General features: G+C 40.3%; 1 protein-coding gene across 1 annotated transcript; it reads left to right on the top strand.

Annotated features, from left to right (window-relative positions):
- Positions 1–4,866: 4,866 nt before the first annotated feature.
- TASL (TLR adaptor interacting with endolysosomal SLC15A4) lies at positions 4,867–17,601 on the top strand. The gene is made up of 2 exons (XM_082378237.1): positions 4,867–4,943; positions 16,119–17,601. The coding sequence occupies exon 2, from the start codon at positions 16,120–16,122 to the stop codon at positions 17,035–17,037; it is 918 nt and encodes a 305-aa protein (XP_082234363.1). The 5' UTR covers positions 4,867–4,943; position 16,119; the 3' UTR covers positions 17,038–17,601.
- Positions 17,602–23,814: the final 6,213 nt, after the last annotated feature.

Here is a 23,814-nt window from a genome sequence, read left to right as displayed (position 1 = left end):
TTGACGCCGAAATGAAAATCTCTCTGAGGTGGAAAATGGGAGTTATTCAAGAGCAAACAGCATCCATTACAATCAATTATATTCTAAATAACAAAATCTCTAGTGCGTAACAAGCCATTAGCGCTTCATAGGAACTCAGAATGTTGTACTTAATAAAGCAATTATAATCTGTCATCCCGTCCTCAAGATAAGCAGTACTGCCCTGGAGCTTACCTTATAGATTTCTTTGGTATAAATTAGACCCACTGAAGTATAACCAGAAATTTTTAAATGTCATATTAATTTTACCCTATGGAATACGTAACATGTTCCTAAACTCTAACATGTTCGTGTTAATTTTTATAGAATATCAATTAAAATTAATCTTCTGCAGCAGCAATGGACTAAAACTTTACATATAACACTGTAATTGTGTCTGCAGGAAACAGTGATTATAAAAATGCCCAAGATAAACAGTGAAAAATGAATATGGAAAAATAGAATTACATTTTTAGAGATGTTATAAGTTATACATTATTATGAAAAAAGTTTACCTTTATACCATTATGTAGTATCATAAGGGCACCAGGGCTTTTGTTTTGTTCACTTTTCCTAGAAGCGCAGATCAAATTCAGATGTAAACTGCTCTGGCCTACTGAATCGACTTGGCAGGCACTGTTGACTAATTGTAGAGATCAGGAATAAGGTGGAATTAGAAAGGACTTCGAGGTACTGAGCTTGGGTAATGCTATAAAGATAAGTAAGAATATGAATTTTGGGGTCAAAAGATTAAAGGTTTGGCCTTATTTATGTGAAGCAGTCAAAGATCCACAAATGGAAATCTGGAGGTCATGGGAGAAAGACATTGGAATTGGAAATACAGATTCCCAGGTCATCCAAAGAAGATAATAGAAGGTGTGGCAAGTGATGAGTTTACCAAGGTAAGACACTGGGGGGAATACAAAAGCAAGAATTTCAGTTCTAGGAAATAGATGGTTGATAGGAAACCAAAGAACCTCGAAAGGAGAAAGTGAGGAGGTAGAATAATTAGCAGTGTGCAATGACACCACATCCACTGCGTGGTAGTAGGGAGACCTTCCTAAAAGAGGGGTGGCATCAATAAAGAGCTGAGCAAATACATTATTATTGGAACAGCCATGCACTGGAACTCTATGTAGTTATTAAAAAGGATGAGGTCAGGACTCCCCTGGTGGCGCAGTGGTTAAGAATCGGCCTGCCAATGCAGGGGACACGAGTTCGAGCCCTGGTCCGGGATGATCCCACATGCCGCGGAGCAACCAAGCCCATGTGCCACAACCACTGAGCCTATGCTCTACAGCCCATGAGCCACAACTACTGAGCCTGCATGCCACAACTACTGAAGCCCACGCGCCTAAAGCCCGTGCTCGGCAACAAGAGAAGCCACCGCAATGAGAAGCCCGCGCATCGCAACGAAGAGTAGCCCCCGCTCGCCGCAACAAGAAAAAGCCCAGGCGCAGCAACAAAGACCCAACGCAGCCACAAATAAATAAACAAACAAATAAGTAAATAAGTAAAAAGGATGAGGTCAATCTGCATGCACTGACATTGAAAAATGTATACAAAAAAGACAAGTGACAAAATGGCATACATAGTATCCTGTCACTTGTATACAAAAGAGGACACATGTAATTGTTGAACTGATGAAACTGAAAATCATAATTGCCTCTGGGGAGGGTCCCGAGAGCTGGAGATCAGATGATGAGAGAGGTTTAAGTTTCACTGTACACTTTTTTGTACCACTTACAATTATTATCATGTGGATGAATTTTTTAAAAACAAACTATTAAAAAAGATTATTGAACCGTGTCAAATACTATAGAAATGTCAAAGAGGTTATAGCCTGAGATAAAGGTCATTAGATTTGATGACTAAGGGGCCTTGGGAACTTTGAGAAAGTAGGTTCAGTTGGGTCATTTGATATTGAGAGAGAAAACTGTATTGTAAGTGGCTGGAGAGCACACTTCAGGAAGACAAAGAATTTATGCTGAAAGAGTTGAGGTTTGATGGAATAAATTTGGGAACTGATCAGTTGTGTGTATGTGCATATATACACACACATATATATTTAATATATACAGACATACATTTCTCTAGTTATGGGAAAGGCAATAATGGGTTTTACCTGGAACTGGCAATTGGCAAGTAGAATGTGACAGAAAGACAAACTGTTGAGGAATTTGAGAGTGCTGGGAAAAGCACTTGGAAGTGAGTACAGGGAGGACTGGGGGGGGGGGCTGAAATCATGAGGATTTGGGGTGAGCTAAGTATAGATGACATCATAATGGAAATAGCTTGGAGGAGGTTTTGACACCCGGAGAGGTAATTGAATAATAGGAATAATATCCATTTAGAGGCATAAGCCATCCAGCAGATTGATAGAAAATCGTATTTTAAGATTTCAGCTACAAAGGATGTAATTCTGCTTTATTAGAGTCACCAAAGAGAAAGCAGTTTAAAGCCAATTTCAGAAGCTCAAGGCTTATCAAAAGAGCAAACTTGACATAGTGCCAACTTTTTGATTACAGAAAATATTTGCTGAAAAGGATGATTTCCATAAAATGAGTAACTTAAGAGACAAAATCAAGAGTGACTATAATAAAAATTCTGCATACTGTATTTGAATAAAACAATAAATGTGACAACTCAACCTAGAGCAGACGGAATCACCCCATAGTGGTTATGGCATGGCACTGCAGGTGAGCTCATAGGGATCCCATCAGAAAGTGTTTCCAGAGGTAGGTAAAACCCACCCTAGGATATCCACAGGATATCTGGTTGTGGTTGAACCTACACTAGAATGAAATGAAACAATATCTAGCACTGAAGTTGCTATAACCTCTTGCTCACAGCTAAGTTCTTGATAGGCTACAAAAGCCTGGAGACATCCCTGGGCCTGATTTTATAGGATTACACTGCAAATGAACCTGCCCCTGGGGCCGTAAGTCTGGTCCTTCTAGTGTTAGCAGGTCAAGTCAGATTTGGGACTAATTGAGAAACTGTCTGTGTTACGGCTTATATGTGGGAACCTGCCTTTTCAACTGGATCTAAGTAATGTTCCATGAAATAATGCAGAAAATTAAAAAAGACTCTAACCGAAATAAAAAGTCAGTACACTTTTAAAGGTATAACTTTTCAAGATAAGTCATAGATCAAAGGTAAACAAAAGAAACCCATCAAGTGGAAATGTTTACATATTCAGAGTCTGGAACTTAGCTTTGATTAGAGTTAGGTAGAAACAGGCAACAGGAGCAGATATTATTTGGGGCAGGATTATTCTTTGTTGGTTTAATTGAAGCCATCAGGGTAAACTAGCTAAATTATTTTAAGAACTCTAAACATTTTTCTGCTTTTGGGCAAAAATAACTGACCCATCTGTAGACAGACTTCTCTGAACTCCAGTGAAGATATAGATTATAATTCATTTGGACTGTAAGATCAAATAAAATTAAATATGACTTAAAAATACTATCTTTTGGGGGCTTCCCTGGTGGCGCAGTGGTTGAGAATCTGCCTGCCAATGCAGGGGACACGGGTTCAAGCCCTGGTCTGGGAAGACCCCACATGCCGTGGAGCAACTGGGCCCGTGAGCCACAACTACTGAGCCTGCGTGTCTGGAGCCTGTGCTCCGCAACAAGAGAGGCCGCGATAGTGAGAGGCCTGCGCACCGCGATGAAGAGTGGCCCCCGCTCGCCGCAACTAGAGAAAGCCCTCGCACAGAAACGAAGACCAAACACAGCCAAAAAAAAAATACTATCTTTCAAAATGGAAAAGTCATACATATACACAGTACAAATTTCAAAAGGATATGTTGTGAAAATTAAGACTCATTCTCAAAAGGCAATTGCTTGTTTCTAGTTTCTTGTATATCCCTATAGAAATATTCTATGCATTAGCAAAAAATATATATCATCCTTTAAAAATACAAATTGGAGCATATTAGGTCTTACATGTTCTTCCTAAACAATGTATCTTGGAGATCTTTTCCTATTATTAGACATAAAGCCACCGCACTCTAACAGCTACCTAATTTTCTACAGTAGGGATATACTCTCAGGTATTTAGCTGATATCCTATTTATATATTTTTCCTAGATGTTTCTTAATTAATGCTGCAACAAATATCTTTTCACATGTCTTCGTGTACAGGTGCAAATATATCCCATGGATAAATTTTAGAAATGGTATTGCTGGGTCAAAAGGTATGAATATTTAAAATTTGGGGAAAAAAAACTTTAACAGACACTGGAAAATTACCTTTTGAAAATGTTTATAATCTCACCAATAGTGTATCAGAGTGCCTGCTTCCCCACAACCTTGCCCACTCAGTGTACTATTGAATTTTTTTACCTTGGTTAATTTGAGAGAGAAAACTGTTTTCATTTGCATTTTTAAAAATTATGAGTACAACTGAGAAATAATACTTCTTAAACATTATAGGTTAATGATGAAACAGGGAATTTGCTAAATCATCTCTGACTTGGCTCTCTTTTGGGAGAGGGGTCCTAGAGAATTTCTTGTTAGAGGAATAAATTTATGTCGACAGGGTTCTTACATAATGTGTAGCAATAAACTATTTTAACCAGAGGCACTTTCATAGATAGGTTTCATTTTTCGAAAAAGGGGAAGAAACACCATTCTGTGGCTCGATGTGGGTTTGTCAGTTATTGCCTCCCCCCTTCTTGGGACTTCCCACACTTCTTGAGCACAAGTCAGACTTGAGCAAAAACAACTTTTTCCATAGGATCAGTTATAAAAAGAATGGCAAGTGCAACGAGCAGCTTAGTTTCTTGGTCTTATCAGTGAAAAGTAGACTCACCAAAGGCTTGCGAACATTTCTGGCAAAAGCACTGGCTGGCCTGTTCATCTCTATATGGTCAATCGTGGTGTTTCTGCAGGACCAAAGGCACAGACTGGTTAGTGAAGGTAAGCAAAGGAGGCAAGAGACCCTATGGCTGTGAACTTTTTCTGTCATTTCTCTTCCTACCCTTTCTTCGTCCTTTGTCATCAGAACTCAGATCCAATCTCATGACATCTAAAATGCTTTTCTCATTTACCAGATCAGAGGTGAGTGGGCATGTAAGCAAGCATTCAATGGAGTTAGACAATAAAGAGAAATGAAGTCCAACACTCCCCTTCTCTTACCTCATGTTCACACTTTGGACATCTCTAAAAATTTTTTTTTTTTACTGAAGAATTTTGACTGGTCTGATCAAATATTTGTTGTGTAATTTATTCAGTTCCCGTTCACTAATTGCTACACAGGTTTAGCATCTGCGTTTTTTAAAGAAGGCCGAAAAACCTAGGCAGAATTTTGCAGGGACGGCACCACTCAAATTCGGTCACAGTGATGTAGTTTTAGAGATGAATACAATCACAATAAGTTCCAATTGGATTTAACTCTCAATTATTCATTGGGCGAGCTTGTGATAAGTGTTTTTCAGCGTGGCAGGACATACTCAAAGTAAACGTGATCTACAGTGATGATGCTTTTCAAATTGCCATCTGGGTGATTTGGGGAAAGTCTCCCTGTTGGTACTAAAGACAGTACACGCACAGGTGGGCTTTTGTTTGAATTATCTTTAGACCTGCTCAACCATTCTTTTTTGTGTGTGTGCACATCTGTTTGTAGTTGAATATAAACCTGGTTTGGCCAGAATATTCATATTGATATTTTTAGACCATTTCTTGCGTAGGTCAGTGTAAGAAGATCGTGTTTCTGAATTTGAGAAGCTTCTTGGAGGAGTGCAGAGTATTTGAAATTTGTGTAAAACATTCATATTATAATGGTAGTTTGGGGGATATACAAACGTGCACTAATTTTATTATCTCAGAGCAAAGTGATGTTTTCAATAGTTATTTCAAGTTACTGAAACATTTCCAAACACAGACCTAATGATTATCTTAGTTATATAAGATATTGTCCCTCTGAACTCTTCATAAACATGAAAGAATGTAAATTTGCCTTCATTAACTAACTATAGTTACTTTCCCTCCAATTTTTGTTTTGCAAAGTTTCAAACCTATATAAAAATGGAAAGAAGAGTATCAATACAATGCACACACGTTTTTACTATGTAGATTCATCAGTTGTAGCATTTTGCCACATTAATTTTTTTCTCTTGCTATGTCTCTCTCTCTGTATATATATGTAAACACACATACACACAGGTTTGGTTTTTTTTCCCCTGAACTGTTTGAAAGTATATTGTTGACTTTAGGATACATCACCTTCAAATTCTTGACCCTGTATCTCCTAAGAAAAAGAGCAGTCTTCTACATGATTATAATGCTAAGGAAATTTAACATTAATACAATACTATTATCTAATATATGACCCATATTCAAATTTCTCCAATTATCCATATGTCTTTTAGAGAGTTTTTTTTTTTTAATTCAGGATCCAATCAAGTATCTTGCATTGCATTTGTCTGATATACCCACAATTAAGTAAATGTTAATGGTGATAGCCATAATTAACAACATAATTAACAATGATTAAGAATTATACCACCAAGGAAATTTAAAATCAATCAACTGTATCATGATCATTTTTCTTATTTTTTTAGTCCTCATTTTGTGTCAAAATACTTTAAGAGTAATTCAAAAAAGTGATCATAAGCTTTAATTTTTCTGTTTGTAAGACGTAAAGACAGAATATGAAGAAAAATCCAAACTATGATAAAAATACATTTACTAATATGTCTGCACCAAAATTTACATTTTCTGAAATAAGGAAATTCATATCCAGATAAAGCCCTTGGAAGTAGCTGCTACCTTTAGTCATAAGGATCTAAGTAGAACTGAACAGAAAATTATTTACTTGTTGATGTTAATATGGAAAATGGAGGCCTTTTGACTTACGATTGTATTATATTATTCATCAAATTAGACTTTCAGGAGTTAACTCATTAAGTAAGAATCATTTCATATTTGACAGAAGAATCGATAATCCCAAATTATATGTTTTGTAACAGGAATTGAAATACAAAGTAAGTGATACTTTAGAGCATCTATCAACAAATGCCATAAAATATGAAATAATAGGGATATAATCCAAGGTATATGATTAAGTGAATGGTTATTTCCAGCTCTAAAGAACACGTACTTTCAAAGGTAAGGGTCAGGAAAATGCAGATGCTTTTTCATATAGTGAGATCCTTCCTAAAGAAACCCTTTGTTTTGGGTAAAGTTCTTGTATTGTTCGCCAAAAGAAAAAAAAAACCCAAGGTAATATGGATTTGGTTACAGTATCATAACTAGATTATGAGCAAAGTAATATTCAAGTTTTTCAATGATAACCCTTCAGTGGTTTATTTGCAAGTCTCCCAAATCAAGAAGATCTTTAAAAAACATAGATTGGAATTAAAGGATCTAGAATTTAGATTATAGGGGAAATAAAGAGATGAAGAGATGAAATAGAGTATTTTGAGGATAGGGCAGTATTAAAAATAACATTTCTGGTATAGCACCTACATATAATCTTAACGAGACAGTTTTCTTCACCCTCAAATTTGAGGCAAAAATAAATGTGCTCATCTGATTGGAAAATGAAAAACAAATAGCGTGTTGAAGAATATCAGTGGAAACAGTTAATCTCAGACATTGATGGTGAGAAAATAAATTGGCCCAAGCTACTTGAAAGGCAATTTGCAATAGATGTGATCTAGTAATTCGGCTTCTCCAAATCTGGCCTGAGGAAACATTCCTGCAGGCACATGCAGTGATTGCACACATTAAAAAAGCAAGAAAAACCTCAATGTCTACTATGAGAAATTATTTGCTAACATAAGATGTGTCTGTAGATGTACTATTTTCTGTTAAAAGGCAGGTCTATATGAGCAGACATGCTGACAGGTGGGAACCAAGCTGCTCCCCAACTAGCTAGGCTATAGATTGTCTATGAAACAGCAGATAACGTTTTCCTGTCCTTATTTCTGTGAGGTTACATCCCGTGATGCTCTGAGGCAGCCCCATCCCACTGTCTCCATTTTTGGGCCGCAGCGGAGGTCTTCTCTGCACTGTCTCAACCAGCTTCGCAGAAGTCCTGGTTTGCATGCCTGCGAACTGTCCTTCCAGAGACAGGATCTGTTTTGCCACCTTATCACCCGCAACGCACGCCCCCGCCCCCCGCCCTCCCTGCCAATCCTCATTCTTTTGCTTTTCTTTTGCTATTACCAGTTACTCCTTCATTCAAAGGACTGTCCCAATGATTTATTTCACTGTTTAAGGTAGCAACTGGATTTTGCTAAGGTTCTATGCAATTCTGATAAATATATTGGGGTAGGGGAGAGAAGAATTTAGCATTTCTCTCTAATTTAGGGACCAGGATTCTGAACGGATGGCCAGGGGCTCTGAAAGGTTGAGATATGAGACTTGAAGGGTGGTGGTGGAACGGGGGATGGATAAGGAACCAGGGCTCTCAGGACAGAAGAAGAAAGGCACAAATGCCTGGGATGAGCATGGGATTTGGGAGAGCTGGGAGGAGTTCAGCACGGCTGGGGTCCTGGGTCTTGTGGGAACAGGCAGAGGTAAGATGAAGAAGGCAGATAAGAACCACGTATCATGAGGGCCTAACGTGTGTGGACTTTATCCTGGAGGTAATGGGGAGCTGCTGATATTTAAACAGGGCATCTGTAATATTAAATTACCCTGTGGTTGAAAAATTAAGGGCAAGATGACGCCAGGCTATAGCGGTGGGAATGGTTAAGGAAACTGTTCATATGGCTAGATGAAAAGAGCAGAGGATAAATTATTTGTGTATCTCAAAGACATATGAACATTGATACACAATTGGGACATGTGTGTAGCCCTGTGGGGTGGGCACTGGCTGTCTTCTTGGAGCTCTTCTTTCTGTACTTCACTGCACCTTCCTTCCTTTATTCGGCAAGGGTTGTTATTAAAATGGAGTCAGGGCGGGTACCCTTTTCCTGGAAGGACTAATTGCTTGTCATGATTGTGTGATATTAACTGCTCTCAACTAGGCAGTAGGGTGATATGTTTAAGAACAGATCACACACTTTGGGGTTAGTAAATTTGGACTTGAATCTTCCCTCTACTACTTATTTGCTTTGTGACCTTGGGAAGGTCATTTGTACTATCTTAATCTCAGTTTTCTCATTTGGAAAACCCGGATTATGATAACATCTAACAGTGCAGTGTTGTTGGAAGATTAGGGGTAATGTCTGGAAAGCACCCAACACAGTTGCTATTATTATTGTGCCCTATCTCAATTACTGCATCTGCTTTTTGACTTAGGTCAAGGATAGGCAAGCCGTAGCCTATAGGTCAAACTGGCCCTTTGCCTGTTTTTGTAAATAAAGTTTTATTGGAACACAGCCATACCCATTTGTTTACATATTGTCTGTGGCTGCTTTCCTGCTCTGATGGCAGAGTTGAGTAGTTGTGATAGAAACCTAAAATATTAAATATTTGGCCATTTATAGAAAAAGTTTGCTGATCCCTAAATTAGGTTTTTCCAAACATCCCCTCTTATAAATTTTTTCCCTCTTTAGTTTTTCTCTTTGAATCCATGCTTGTGTTGTTTGAGTGTAAATTAAAAGTATGTCTATATTAGTAGTCTCCAGCCTCGTCAACTACTGGTTTTCTCCCAGACTACTGACACAACACAACTCCAGTGGTGACGGTCAGCTGGCCATGAAGTCTACACACTTAGAGGGGCTCTACCAGGAATGACCAGCTGAATGGAACCAAAGCTTTTTTTCAAGCACCTCTGGAAAGCTATTGGATCATCCTTGCCCCTTGGGATTATGGCTCAGAAGGGACTGGGTAGTCAAGCTCTTCCTGGAGGTGTCCTCTAGCTTTTTCACTTATTTGTAGGGTCTTGAAATGGACAGTTTTGGGGATCTTGTTGCTCTTGGTCAGTTCCATCAGCTGACCGGCCCTCACATGGAGAATCAGCAGAGAATCTCGATGGCGTGGCGGCTCCTCGTGCCTCTCACCTCCTCCTCCCCAGAGATGCGCACCTGACCTTGGCAGGGCTCTGAGCCTCTACAGGCCAGTGACTTGACCCCAAAGGCCCAGATCTTGTATCCAAGGCCCCAATTTGGGGCAGCCACAGATTGTTTTTCCTTTTTCTTTCTTCCCTTTTTTATTTTTTAAATGAGAGCTGCTTATTTCTTCACTCATTTGAAAAAAGAAGTGGGGGGAAGAATCCAAAACAGAACAAGCTCTTCTGCCTTATTAGCCTTTTATCAGAAAGACAAACAACATTTGGGAATAATAGCCTCTCAAAGTTAGAAAATAGAGTCCAAACTTAACCTTAGGGCCAAGAGCATTTTTTTCTAAGTCTAAAGGTATGCTTTCCACTGTTGAGTACTGTTAAGTGATGTTACTCTTTAAAATATTTGCACTTCATACTTTTGTATTGTTTTAAGGACTTGTCTTGTTAAGCCATTTCTTCAAAAAGTCCCATGAAAATGATAAAGGACTACAAAAGTTTAAAAAATCCTATGGGGTTTCTACTTCAGTGGTTTATTTGCTGTGGTATTTTATTAAAAAATATTTATTTAGAAAAAAAAAGTATTTCTATGTACAGAGTTATAACAACAGTTTTCTGAAATCCAAGTAAATGATTTAACAAGGTGCTGGACTTCAGCACATATTTCTAAGTTGTGAATTTGCACATCAGGTTAAGTTCGGTATTCCCCTGTCTGGTGATGATTAACGGAGGCTAAATTTGCCTAGAACATCTCATCTGCAAATGTCCTTGAGAGTCTTTTCCTTCACACTTAATCAGTCATGGAGAATTCCAGATATATCTCTATCTCTGTCTCCATCTTCTCTATGATGAGAAATAAAAATTCAAGCAATAAAATATCTTTGAACAACTGAAGTAATCCATGGGCTTAAGTTTTATTGTCTCAGATAAAATTAAGTCAAATACGTTAACGTTTGTTTGAAGTATATCTTTTATAATACCTTTGAAGAGTGAGGTCTTCTAAGAATTTTATAATCAATGAAATTTATTAAGGAAAATGCCAACAATTAATCAAAATAAACCCAAATAACTTTCTCTATTTTAAAATTTTAAGATGCCATGATATGTAGTACTATTTTTTAAAATTAATTTATTTTATTTATTTGTTTTTGGCTGCTTGGGTCTTCGTTGCTGCGCATGGGCTTTCTCTAGTTTGCGGCAAGCAGGGGCTACTCTTCGTTGTGGTGCGCGGGCTTCTCGTTGCGGTGGCTTCTCTTGTTGTGGAGCACAGGCTCTAGGCGCGTAGGCTTCAGTAGTTGTGGCTCATGAGCTGTAGAGTGCAGGCTCAGTAGTTGTGGCGCACGGGCTTACTTGCTCCGCCGCATGTGGGATCTTCCCGGACCAGGGCTCGAACCCGTGTCCCCTGCACTGGCAGGTGGCTTCTTAACCACTGTGCCACCGGGGAAGCCCTCTAGTACTATTTTTATTCTAGTGGTACATTAAAGGGTTTTCATAAAGATCAATGAGTTAACATGTATAATTTGTGTGTTTCACACAGTATTACTCTCTCCATAGCTTGAGAAAAATCTTTCAAAAGCTGCTTTAGCATGCTCTCTGCTGCCCTCTGCTGCTAGCTTTCAGAAACTGATTCTGATTCTGAGTAATGCTCACCTCACTTGTTTCTTCTCTTAACATAGTCAAAACGCCATGCAATATTAAAGTTTGAGGGGACTCTTTAATTTAATCCCACGTTCTCCATTTACAGATAAGAAGTTGAGTCTCTAAGAGGTTAAATGACATGCGAGCATGGGCTGTTTTCTTTTCTTTCTTTTTTTGGCCACGTGCGTGGCCTGCAGGGATCCCCGACCAGGGATCGAACCCGGGCCCCCTGCAATGGGGGCGTGGAGTCCTAACCACTGGACCACCAGGGAATTCCAGTGGGCTCTGTTTTCTGACTGACAGCATTTGAATGCTTGGTGGCTTTGGACATATTACTTAATTTTGACACATATAAAATGAGGATAATAATAGTACCTACATCTTTGAGTTTTTGTGGGGATCCATTGATTCAGTACATAAAAAGCACTTAGTGTCTGGGTTGTAGCTAGTACTAAATGGTAGCCCTGTTACAGACCTGCCATTAACTACACTAAAACCACAGCTAGTGGCAAGGTCAGAACTAGAATTCTAGTCTCTTGACTACCAGTTCAAGAATTTTTTTTTTTGCCTTAATGAGGCTGAATAACAACTAAATTTTACCTTTGAATGTAGATTTTTAAAATGTGACCTGTTCACATTTGAAGCTCTTGTAGTCTCTACAAAGCTATCGACACTGCAGCTCCTGTGGCTCATTGCTCCTTGTACTGTTCAAGGCAGGTTCCCCACAGAAATGATTACACTCACAAGCTCCTCAAGCCCCCAGACAGAAAATCCTACAGTCCACACTTGGGAGATGGTTTCACTGTTGACTCTAAGTCACCCCTCTAATGAGCTCCCTGCCTGAATCTCCAATGCACAGTTAGACGCTTGCACTCATGTCAGACTCAAGAGGAACTAAACTAAGCCCATCAGCTCTGTTCCCGGCTCCTTCTGGTCTCCCCGTTTTGGTCAGTGCTGGTGCCATTTGCCAGCAGGCCTAGACTCGGTTACTTCTGACTCCTCTCGCTCCTTCACTACCAAGTCCAGGAGTCATGGCCTCTCAAGTTCATTCCTTCTCTTCCTTTCCTGCTACTTTCCTCCGGGTTCCTGTCCCAATCACCTCAGGTGGGCATGAATCCAGCAGCCTCCTAACTCAAGTCCTTGACTCCAATCCTGCTGCAATTCCTCTTGCCCTTTACTGACAGATCACATCATGCCTTGAATAAGTTTGGTTACCTTCCAGAGCTTTGTACTGCCTTCAGGGTAAACTGAATGTCCTCAGCCTTCCATGTCTCAACTTACCTCCCTGACCTTATCGCCCACTCCTCTTTCGTAGGAATCTTTTCCTTTAGGCATGGGTGTATCTATCCCTAGATATTAGGACCTATTTTCTGCTTTTCCATCATGGGACCTACCACTGTACTGGTCTGCCTTGGGCTCCACACATGAGAAGGGTAGGTCTCTTACTCTACCAGAATTAAGGTACCAACAAAGTTCTCAGTCCATGACAAATGGGGCAAAGGGCTCATTCAATACTCAAAACAAAATCCTGGACCGGCTTCCTTTACTGTGGTGAAGGAGTGGAGATTACCCAGAGGACTCATAAACATCATCCACATAAAGTGAGAGAAGAATCCACTAGGGCTGATTTTTTAATATGAAAAGAAATATGATAAACAGTAGGCGATTTGGGATAACGACTGAATGGGAACAAGGGTGATTCTCAAGAGTGATTCTGCATTATCACCTTCACTATCTTCTAAGTCTGTGCTGTCCAGTATCTTAGCCATGTGGTATTTTTTAATAATTTAAATTAAATAAAGTTAATTCATTAATTAATGACATTCAGTTTCATTGGCCACATTTCAAGTGCTTAATAGCCACATGTGGCTATTAATATTTTGGACAGCACATATATAGATCATTCTACCATCCCGGAAAGTTCTGTTGGACTGCACTGCTTTGAGATTTTTCATTTGCTTCTTGAAGTCATTCACCCAGGCCTACTGCTTTCCAGCTTCTAAAATGTAACTGCTCTAGTCTCTTCTCTTGTTCTCCTTTTTCTTGTGTATTATATTTTAAAAAATCATTTAATGTTGCTTTAGTGAAGTTTGGGGGAAGAAAAAATACAGATATATGCCTAATCTGTTATTTTTCCTGGAAATCTTTGTTTTTCTCTACCTCAATGTGATCTTGCTTTTGAGCTCACATTCTGAGTAATCACTGTTAAGCAGGCCCTCCTCAGCCACTTCAGGGGTCCCTCCAGCTTGGGTTTGCCTCTAAGTTCCAGCTTGCTTCCATAAAGCCATAGGGTCAGCTGGGGATGTGTGTGTGGTGTGTGGGGTCGGCATTTCTGGCTGTCGTCATGTAGTCACATTGGCATTCATGGTGACTTGTCACTCTCCTGGCCCCTGGTTAACAGTCTATAAACATCATGTCTGCAATCTTCCCATCTGCAGTCGAGGTCTTCTCCAGGTTGGCAGGCTCTGGGCAGCTGCTGGTACGTGAGCAGACTTCATGCGGCAGCCTCAGGCCTGTCCACCCAGGCATTCCATGCTGGGCAGGAGGGAAGAGAGACTTCCTGCTTCCTCAGGTTCTACGTGGGAGGTAGGGCACAGGCCTCTTCTACTCTGGGCTCCCCAGATCCATCTGGAGCGGTACTCTTTCCCTCCACAGGGATTCCATCCATTGAGTCTATTGTTGATATGTCAATATTATGCCCTAAGTCATTTAGGGTTCTGGATTCTGAAGTTTAAAAGCTCGGTTATGGTATCTCAAAAGCCACTTCTCTAAAACTATGATTTCTGCCAAGAGGTTCTGAAGCCTATTTAGCAACTCAAAAGTAGAGAGTTGTGTTTTTGCTCTGGTTTTCCACAATGACATTCTGAGGTCTTGAAGGTGGAAGGCCCTACTGGCAGCTGGGGTGGGGTGGAGCGGGAGGGTCGTGAAGTAACTATCACTAGTAAGCCTTTATGATAAACTTTCTTGCTCTGTTAACTATTTTCTCATGTATAGAAGATTTGCCTTTTCGCCTGGATGTTCAGTTTGTTGAGAGCAGAACCGCATTTAAAAAGCTTTTTCAGGAAAGAACATTTTCTTACCCTTATAAGTGTGTCCAGCATACAAAAATTACTTCACGGATTTGTTGAAGACCTTTAACTTTGTATCTTCATGGTACGTGACAGTGCCTGGAATGGAGTAAACATTTAAATAATTGATAAATTTGCTCAATATATCTTGGAACAGTTCCCCAAAAAGAAATAAACACTGAAAATATTACCCTTACACAATCGAAACAATTATACTAATTATACTGCATTAATAATATTAACTTTATACAATGAAAAAGTTTACTTGGGAAATAACTACATGACTATAAAAGAGAGGCTAAAATTTTAAAAAAAAGAGGATCCTTAGGATTAAAGTACTCCTTTTCTAACTTGACTTGTCAATTTCAGACTCAAGTTGATGGGTCTGTTTTCGAAGCCCAGCCCTCGGGGCCGAAGAGGACCAGTTCTCTTTGCTTTCGTCTACTGCTCCATTGCCAGGCGTACCAGCACATCCCTTTTTTAGAAAATGCAGCTGCTGGCTTCTAGCCTATTCTAGCCACCCCAGAATCCAGTGACAACTGCTGAAGATGGAGGGGTGGCACAGGTGGCGGAAAAGCTCACAGTCAGGAAAGCTCCTTAGTAACTAGGGTAGAGGTAAAAACGTCAGTCGGACACAGGGACATTTCCAGGACATATCGTAAAAACTGGGAGGGATACAGCAAGAAAGCCATCCTGGGCAGCAAAGGTAGACGAGGCTTCATGGTCCTTCATGACGGGTTGATGGTGAATTAATTTCATACCATGTTGCTGCTGTTAATTATTTAATTCAAGTTAAGTATCTTTTGATTCCCTCCTAAATGCAGACAACTGTGCTAGCTCCCAGGGATAAACTACAAAGATAAGTAAGATATAGCTTTTATTTTCAGTAGACTCTGCCATAAATTTCCTCACTTTTTCATAAACCACTAGCTATGCTGCTTCCCCAGTTTGCAGCTTCTCAATCACTCTCCATTTCCTTCGGGGCAGAAGGCAAATGCCCTTGCCCGACTCCCAAGGCCCTTCAGGACCCAATTCCAGCCTATTTCCCCAGTCTTTTCTGCTTATGCTGTGTCTTATATATGCCAAACAGGCCATGTCACCACATTCTCTTATAACTCTGTGCCTAGGGATGGAACTCCTAGCCTTCAGTTTAGTTGAAAGGTCACCTTCTCTGAAACATATCCTGTCATTTCTCCTCCTTCGCCCCCAGGTTGTTAATGAGAAACTTCTTGAAGGGTGGAACTGTGCCCATTTCATCTTTATACTTCCAACACATGCCATGGCCCTGGCGCACAGCAGGCACAGAATGAGTACTAGCTTGGGGAATGAATGAAATGAACTTATTTATTGTCCTTTACTTTTTTTGATAGAACAACTGCCAATTTATAAAACTCCAGTCTTCTTTTCCCCCATTGTTACTAACTCCCTTTCCAGAATGCTGTCAGAAGGGTATCTCAGTGGACTTGCTTACCGGAGTGACATCCAGTGGAGCTGTACGTCTTATAATGAGCAGGTGACTGAGGAAAAGGAAGAGGAGAGAGAAGCCACAGCTGCTGCTACTCTTTCCTACTCCTCCGTGGATGAAACACAAGTCCGAAGTCTCTATGTGAGATGCAAATCCTCAGGCAAGTTTATTTCTTCAGTGCATTCAAGAGAGAGCCAACACAGTAGAAATCCGAGAATCACAGTGGTGCAGACAAACCCCAATCCCGTGTTTGAAAGCCCAAACTTGGCCGCAGTTGAACTATATAGAGACCCCGGCAGAGAGACCTACTTGGTTCCACCTTCCTGCAAGAGTATCTGCAAGAATTACAATGACTTACATATTGCAGGGGGCCAGGTGATGGCCATTAATTCAGTGACAACAGATTTTCCCTCTGAGAGCAGTTTTGAACATGGCCCTTTGCTGAAATCGTCTGAGATTCCTTTGTCCATGGAGGATTCCATTTCCACTCAGCCCAGCGACTTCCCACCCAAACCTATCCAGCGGTATTCATCCTACTGGAGAATAACCAGCATCAAAGAGAAAAGCAGCCTGCAAATGCAGAAGCCTATTTCGAATGCAGTGCTGAACGAATACCTGGAGCAGAAGGTGGTAGAGTTATACAAGCAGTACATTATGGACACTGTGCTTCACGACAGTTCTCCTACCCAGATTCTGGCATCTGAACTCATCATGACAAGTGTGGACCAAATTAGTATTCAAGTCTCTAGAGAGAAGAACCTGGAGACCTCAAAAGCCAGGGATATAGTCATTAACAGCCTTTTACAGTTGGTGTCAACTGAAGTCAGCACTCCTGAAATCAGCACTCCGAGTCTCCATATTTCTCAGTATAGTAACGTGAACCCATAGAAAGGATGCTTCTGTTCCTCTTTCTCAACTACTCAAATCCTAAGCAACAATTATTCACTTATTCTGACAATGCGCAGGAAGGGGTTGTCGAGAGCTAGATAAGTAAAGGTTGGCTGGAGGTCAGGTATGGATTAAGAGGAAATCTCATAATATTACACGTGAAGGAATGTGGGGAGAGGAGCTATAATGACTTCAAAGCAAGGGTTGTAGAGCAACAAAGCAAAAATAAAAATGATCAGAAAAGAGATTCATTTAAGGGAATATAGAAAAGAAAAAAGACAAACCAAATAAGAATGTACACCAAGGCAAAACTGAAAGCCAAAGGTTTCAGGGGAAGGAGTTAAGAATATGTTTGTCACCCAAGTAAATTCCTCCAAGTTGTTTCTCCTGGAGGGAAATGGACTGTGGAAGGCTGCTCTATTTGGGTATAAAGACAGGTTCAAACAGTCTTTAAGATATGTTTATATCTATCTTCCCTATCCTGTACCAGATCATTTAAAAATATATTCTTTATAAAGATTAAAACAGTAGCAAATTGCAATTGTGTTTTCTTTGTGTAATGATTACTTATGAAGTTTTCTAAATGGAAAATATCACACAGTGAATATTAAACTACTGCTTTATTTTGCCGTGTTTGATTTTCTTGTTGGTACTAAGCTTCAAAAGAAATTATGAATCTTCTTTTTCCCATTTTTTTCCCTTCCTTTTCTACATGCCCTCTTGACCCTTCTGGAGCTAGGAAGGGGGTCTTCTTTATCCTCTTACAAGCTCTAGGGTCCCATGACATCAAATTCTGTAAATTCATGCACTGGAATGGTAGCTTCATGAGCGCCTACTGTCTACGCCATTCCTCTAGCTCAGGGATTGGCAAATGATGACTCATTGGCCAAATCTAGCCTGCCACCTATTTCTTTCATGGAGGTGTAATCTGCATATAACGTGTTTCACGTATACAACATGATTTGCTATTTGCATATTACGAAACGATTACCACAATAAATCCAGTTACATCCTTTGAATTCCCATGAGCTAAGAATCTTGTCAGCCATTTTAAAATAAAAATAAGAATATTCTGTGATATGATAATTATGATATTCAAATTCAGGGTCCATAAAGTAAGGCCTTACTGGAGCACAGCCACACCCATTCATTCATGTATTGTCTCTGGCTGCTCTCACACTAGAAAGGCAGAGCCGCTAAATGCGACGGACAACATGGGGTCCACCAAAGCCAAAAGCACCGTCTCTCCTTCCACAAAAGAAGTTTGCCAACCCTGCTCCACAGCAGTGCCCTGCCCATATGATAGCTGCTTGACTTAATTCAGCTTCCTTGAGGAGGCCCACTCTGAGATGGAAACTGGTGAGCAAGTTTCTGGGGGCGGGTTGGGAACAATCTCTGTGAGGGAATGAGGAGAACAGAAGAGGTTTCTACAGAGGCCTCAGGCATCTCAGGCTCTGGAGTTGGGGTGGCCCTTCATAATTGATCCAAATTGAAATAAGAGCGTTGGCTTTGGTTCTCCTGCTTGACCAGAAGGGGGCGTAACCTTAGGTGAGGCAGTTCAGAGCAAAATTCCCAAAGGGGAATCAGCTGTGAGCCTTTGGCAGCCAAGCTCCTGGCAGCTCCGGGGGGAATGATTTCCTCATCCAGGAGGAGGAATCTGGATGGAGCACAATAACATCCTCTGCATTTCTCAGTATTTCTAGAGTGAATGATTTTTTTTTTTTACAACATGTAATGTCATGTAAAAAACCTGGTTTTGAAACAATTCAGAAATGTTATTCACTGTTTTGAATATATAATAGCCACTATGCATTAATTGCTTGCCATGGTGCCTGGCACCACGTTAGGCACTTTATATGAGTTTTATATAATTCTCATAATAACCTCATGAGCGTATGCCTATTATCCACCTGCCCCCTCGCTTTTTTTGTTTGTTTGTTTGTTTTTTAACACGGATGAGAAAGTTGGGCTCAGGGAAGTTAAGTAATTTGTCCAAGGGCACAGTGTGAGTGGTGGAACTACATTTGAATCCAGTTCCATTGAACTTTAAAGTCCTGGTTCTTAACTACTACCACCTGCTCTCTTGTTGACCATCGTATTTGTCTCATTCAAGACTGGTTTTCTACTCCAAGGGAAAAATAACTCACTCATCTCTTTAGCATTATGTTACTTCTTTTCTTTATAGTGTTCTGTTCGGTAGTATTCATTTGCTTCTCTTCCCCCCTCCAAAAACTGAAGCTTTGATTTATTCATTTGTTCCTCCACATCCTAAGCAGTATTTGCACATAGTAGGCAACCAATTAATATATGTCAAATCCATAAACAAGTTTTGGCTGCGTTGGATGCTACATCTGATGGTTGAAGTGAAAGACCCATCAATATGAAAACTAGATAATTTTGACTACAAAAAAGCCCTCTTCAGAGTTCCTCCCCAAGAAGAAAAATGAATAAGTGAGCTTAATTTCTTACAGCAGGTTAGAATAAATGGTATAATAAAAATGCGTTGTCATAGTATCACAGATGTTTACCCTCTTGATTACTTGAGAAATGATTTGTTACAAAGCAGACTGGTTCATTCTTTTTTGAATGGGCATTTATTTGATGCTGCTTTTGGGGAGCACTGTGTATTAAACATACGCAGGAAAGACACGTGTGTGCGTGTGTACACACACGGAGGAGCAGGCCCTGTCCTCTGTAAGCGTGTTACATTGGAGAGACCCGGCAAATAACTAAGGAACAAGTAAGGAAGCCACTTATTAAGCAAGACCTTGGCAAAGTGGTACAAACAGGAATACAATTATCAATGATTGCAACTCAAGTGTGGTAAGTGCTGAAAAGGAGATGTGCTCGGAGGTACTGGACGGCGGAGGAGCCCAGGGCAGGCAAACATTCCAAAGGGGATGTGATGGTTTAAATTACTTTTGAAGAACAAGATAGGATGTAGGTGGATGGATGGAAGGGGTGTTCCAAGCAGAGGCGTGAGTGTGTTCGGTACAGTAAAGTCTATGGCTGTAACCGGAGCTGAATGAATGCATGAATGAGCAGTATATTAACTTTCTATTACTATTGTAACAAATGACCACAAAATTCATAGCTTAAAACAACACAAACTTATCTTACAGTTATGGACATCAGAAGTCCAAAATCATTCTCACTGGGCTAAAATCAAGGCGTTGGTAGGTCTGCCTTCCTTCTGGAGGCTCTGGAAGAAAATTGGTTTTCTTACCTTTTGGAGCTCCTAGAGGCCACCCCCGTTCCTTAGCTCATGACTCTGCACCGTTCTAACCTCTGTGGCCATCATCACACCTCCGTCTCTGACGCTAAGCCTCCTGCCTCCCTTTTATAAGGACCCTTATGATTACATTGGCCCCACCTGGATAACTGAAGTTAACGTCCTCATTTTAAGATTCTTGGGACTTCCCAGGTGGTCCAGTGGTTACGAATCCACCTTCCAATGCACAGGATGCGGATTTGATCCCTGGCCGGGGAACTAAGATTCCACACGCCTCGGGGCAGCTAAGCCTGCGCGCCGCAACTACTGAGCACGTGCGCTCTGAAGCCAGCACGCTGCAACGAAGAGCCCACACGCCGCAACTGAGACCCGATACAGCCAAATAAATAAGTACTTAAAAAGATTCTTCAATTAACTACATCTGCAAAGTCGCTGTTGCCTTGTAAGGCAACATAATCACAGGTTCCAAGGATTAGGACATGAATATTTGCTGGGGTGAGGCAGGGAGGGGGGGGGACATTATTCTATCACAGATGGGATCATTTTTTCCTCTTGATTATCCAAAATTTGCCTCTCCACCATCAATCCTCCTTATTCAAGATGAATAAGTCCATGTTTGCTTATATATGTGAAATAGTTTATTTCCTTTTTTGTCTGCTGTCAACTCATACTGTGTATTCTGTTTTGTCCATAGGCGTGAATCCATTTTTTCTCTTGCTCATTTTAGACATCCTTTTCTGGACTCTAATTCTACTTGTATCTTTCTTTCTTTTAAAATATGTTTCTTTTTTCCATTATAAAGGTGGTACCTGCTCACTCTAGAAAATTTGGATAACAGCAAAGTAGAAAATATCACCTCTAATTCCTCAATCCCCAAGTATTCATAGTTAACATTTTAAGTGAATTTCTTTCTCCATGTACTGTGTTTTGTTTGTTTTTCCCTTCTCTGAGTAGTGATTATGTTATCTTTGAATAAAATGTTGTATCTTTTGTTTGTTTCACTGACACCATAACAGAGGTAAAAGTTCTAAAACTAATAGATTTGCATTATTCGCATAGGGATAATCTCAGTTTTTTTCTTCCCCATACACTATTTGATAATGTCTGATATTTTGTGGACATTTTCCCTGTGGTAGAGCACTGGGCCAATATAATTAGGAAATTGTGTATATTAACAATAAGGCCTCTGAGTTTTGTCAACTTAGAGTTTGACATTCAATAAATATAATTTAGATTGTTTTCCTTTTCTATTGTATTGTCCATACTAAAAACCATCTGTCATATTTTTATCTACTCACACTTTAAATTCAACTAAATTCAACAAATACTTACTGAGCATGAACTGTTATACAAAGATGAGATTCATAGCCCCTGTTTAAAGAGCTCATTTATGTAGTACAAAACGTATTAAGCAAAGCACACTGAGTGTAGTAAGACATGTGCAATGACTATTTAAGGTGTATTGAATCATTTTTCTTTCAGTTTATCCCAGTTCAGTAGCTATAGCCCTTGCTTATCTCGATTTTCTTAGTTTTGGGCTCTCAGGCATTATTATAGGGCTATGACTAGAAACTTCTCTACTAAGCACTCTGGGAGGTGAGGGAAGGGGTAGGGGTGGGGTACCTTCAGTATGGACTTTAGTAATCAGCCCTGGCTTTGACCTTGACTTGGCCTTAATCTCAAGTGGGCATGATGTGTGGCCATTGCACATTTGGTACTGAAACCTCTCCCCTCCTTCCCACAGCCCTTATTTCTGTCTTCCTGTGCCCAATGTCTTGCCAGGAACAACTCAAATACTGAAAGGAATGAGGTCAAGTAGAGAGTCTTTCAACGTTTCACTGGAGACCTGCAGAGAATACTTGTTAAAGTTGTTTTTGTGATTTACCAACTTTGGGGATTAGGAGGATGAAAGCAACAAGGCAAGTGTGAGATTGGTTTTTACAAATTTTCTTTTGCAGGCTGGAGTTAATTGTTTTCCTCTTGAAAAATAGAGGAAAAGATCAAGGTTCAGGGAGCGAATATTTCAGCTCAAACTGCAAGATGAATTAAAAGATATTTTGCACTGTCAGTATATCCCAGTCAGAAGAATGTTTTATCTGATTATTTTCTTAAGTAAGACAAAGCATTTTGAGAGCCCCCCCCCAATACCCCCCCATGCTACACACACCTGGGGAGGTAGCATGGCTTGAAAGAGGACGGGCCTTGCGGCAGATGGGACCACAGAAAGCCCTGAAAAAGATTCCTGGGTTCCATCTGCAATCTAGAAGCAGGGGACAGCTGGGAATCTAAAGAGGCCATGTAGATGGAGCAGTGAGCCTCTTGGCAATGACCTGTGATAACCTGTGTCCACTGATGACCAACAGTCTATAACTTGAAGGTCAGCCATAAACTCCCGATTTGCCCTCCACCATTCCTTGACATTGTGTAAGAGTCCAGGACTGTGGCACAACCCTGAGAAGGATTAGAGAAGCCAAGAATGACTGAACTGATATTTTCTACCATCATGGGAAAATGGAAGTTCAGATTCAGAGATTCAGTTGTTTTAAAAGAGAGAGAGAGAAAGAAAGAAAGGGAAAGAAAAAGAAAGAAGGAAGGAAAGAGAAAGAGAGAAAGAAAGAAAGAAAAAAGAGAAAGAAAGAAGGAAAGAAAGAAAGAAGATTACTTATTACACATCTGAGTTGGTAGAGAAGTTGGAGTTATAATTAGACTCCTACTCTTCTGCTGTGTCCTAGGAAGAAGTAACCTATGTCACCTACAAATTGGCACTTGCTGTCTACCCCTACAAGGATTAAATTATGAGCCACTGCAGCTGCTGACCTTCAACACACACCCTGAAAGAAGTTTAGGGTGGAGATCAGAAATGAGGCACTCTGTGCTCTGGAAAAAACTGGCAGAACAGGTATTCAGATAGATTATTTTCAGGAGACGATTTTATGAGCCCAATTCTTGCATCTCCTTATATCTAGAAAAGCACTAAAATCCTTCATGGTGATATCTGCTCCTCATGACTAGCAGTAACCTTCACGAGACTAGCAGAACCTTATGCAAAAAATATGTGCTTGACTGCATGTACTCCCCCCTCAACAAAATCACATATATACTGACCCTCCCCCCCACCTCTCTGGAGCAGTTTCTCAGAGCTATCTGAAATGCTGTCTTCTGGGCTATAGTCCTCGTTTTGCCCCCAATAAAACTTAACTCACAACTCTCACGTTGTGCTTTTTTTTTTTTTTTTCAGTCGACACCTAGATGGAAGTCTCCAACTTTCTAAAGTAACAGCATTAGGAGAGGGACCAGTGAGAAGCTAGGTTTAGTGCTAGTCCAATGAACATGAGCTGAGGGGAAGAGGCAATGGAAATAGGGAAGTTTCCTTCCTCCCTTTCCTCTCCCTTCTTCCTTTCTTTATCTCTCTTCTTTCCCTTTTGTTCCTTCCTTTAATTTTGTCTCTCTTTCCCACTCTCCCCATCCCTCCTCTTCCTTCATCTCCTCTGCGTTGATGTGCCTGGTTTTAAATCGCGCCCAGAATTCTAATTGCAAGGAAGCCT

The sequence above is a fragment of the Balaenoptera borealis genome (genome assembly GCF_965194805.1).
Source record: "Balaenoptera borealis genome assembly, chromosome: X".
NCBI lineage: Eukaryota > Metazoa > Chordata > Mammalia > Artiodactyla > Balaenopteridae > Balaenoptera > Balaenoptera borealis.
This window is presented reverse-complemented; position numbering and strand designations above follow the sequence as displayed.

Bases quoted from the DNA above. Each gene is read 5' to 3' on its own strand.
- TASL (XM_082378237.1), top strand. From the start codon at position 16,120: ATGCTGTCAGAAGGGTATCTCAGTGGACTTGCTTACCGGAGTGACATC.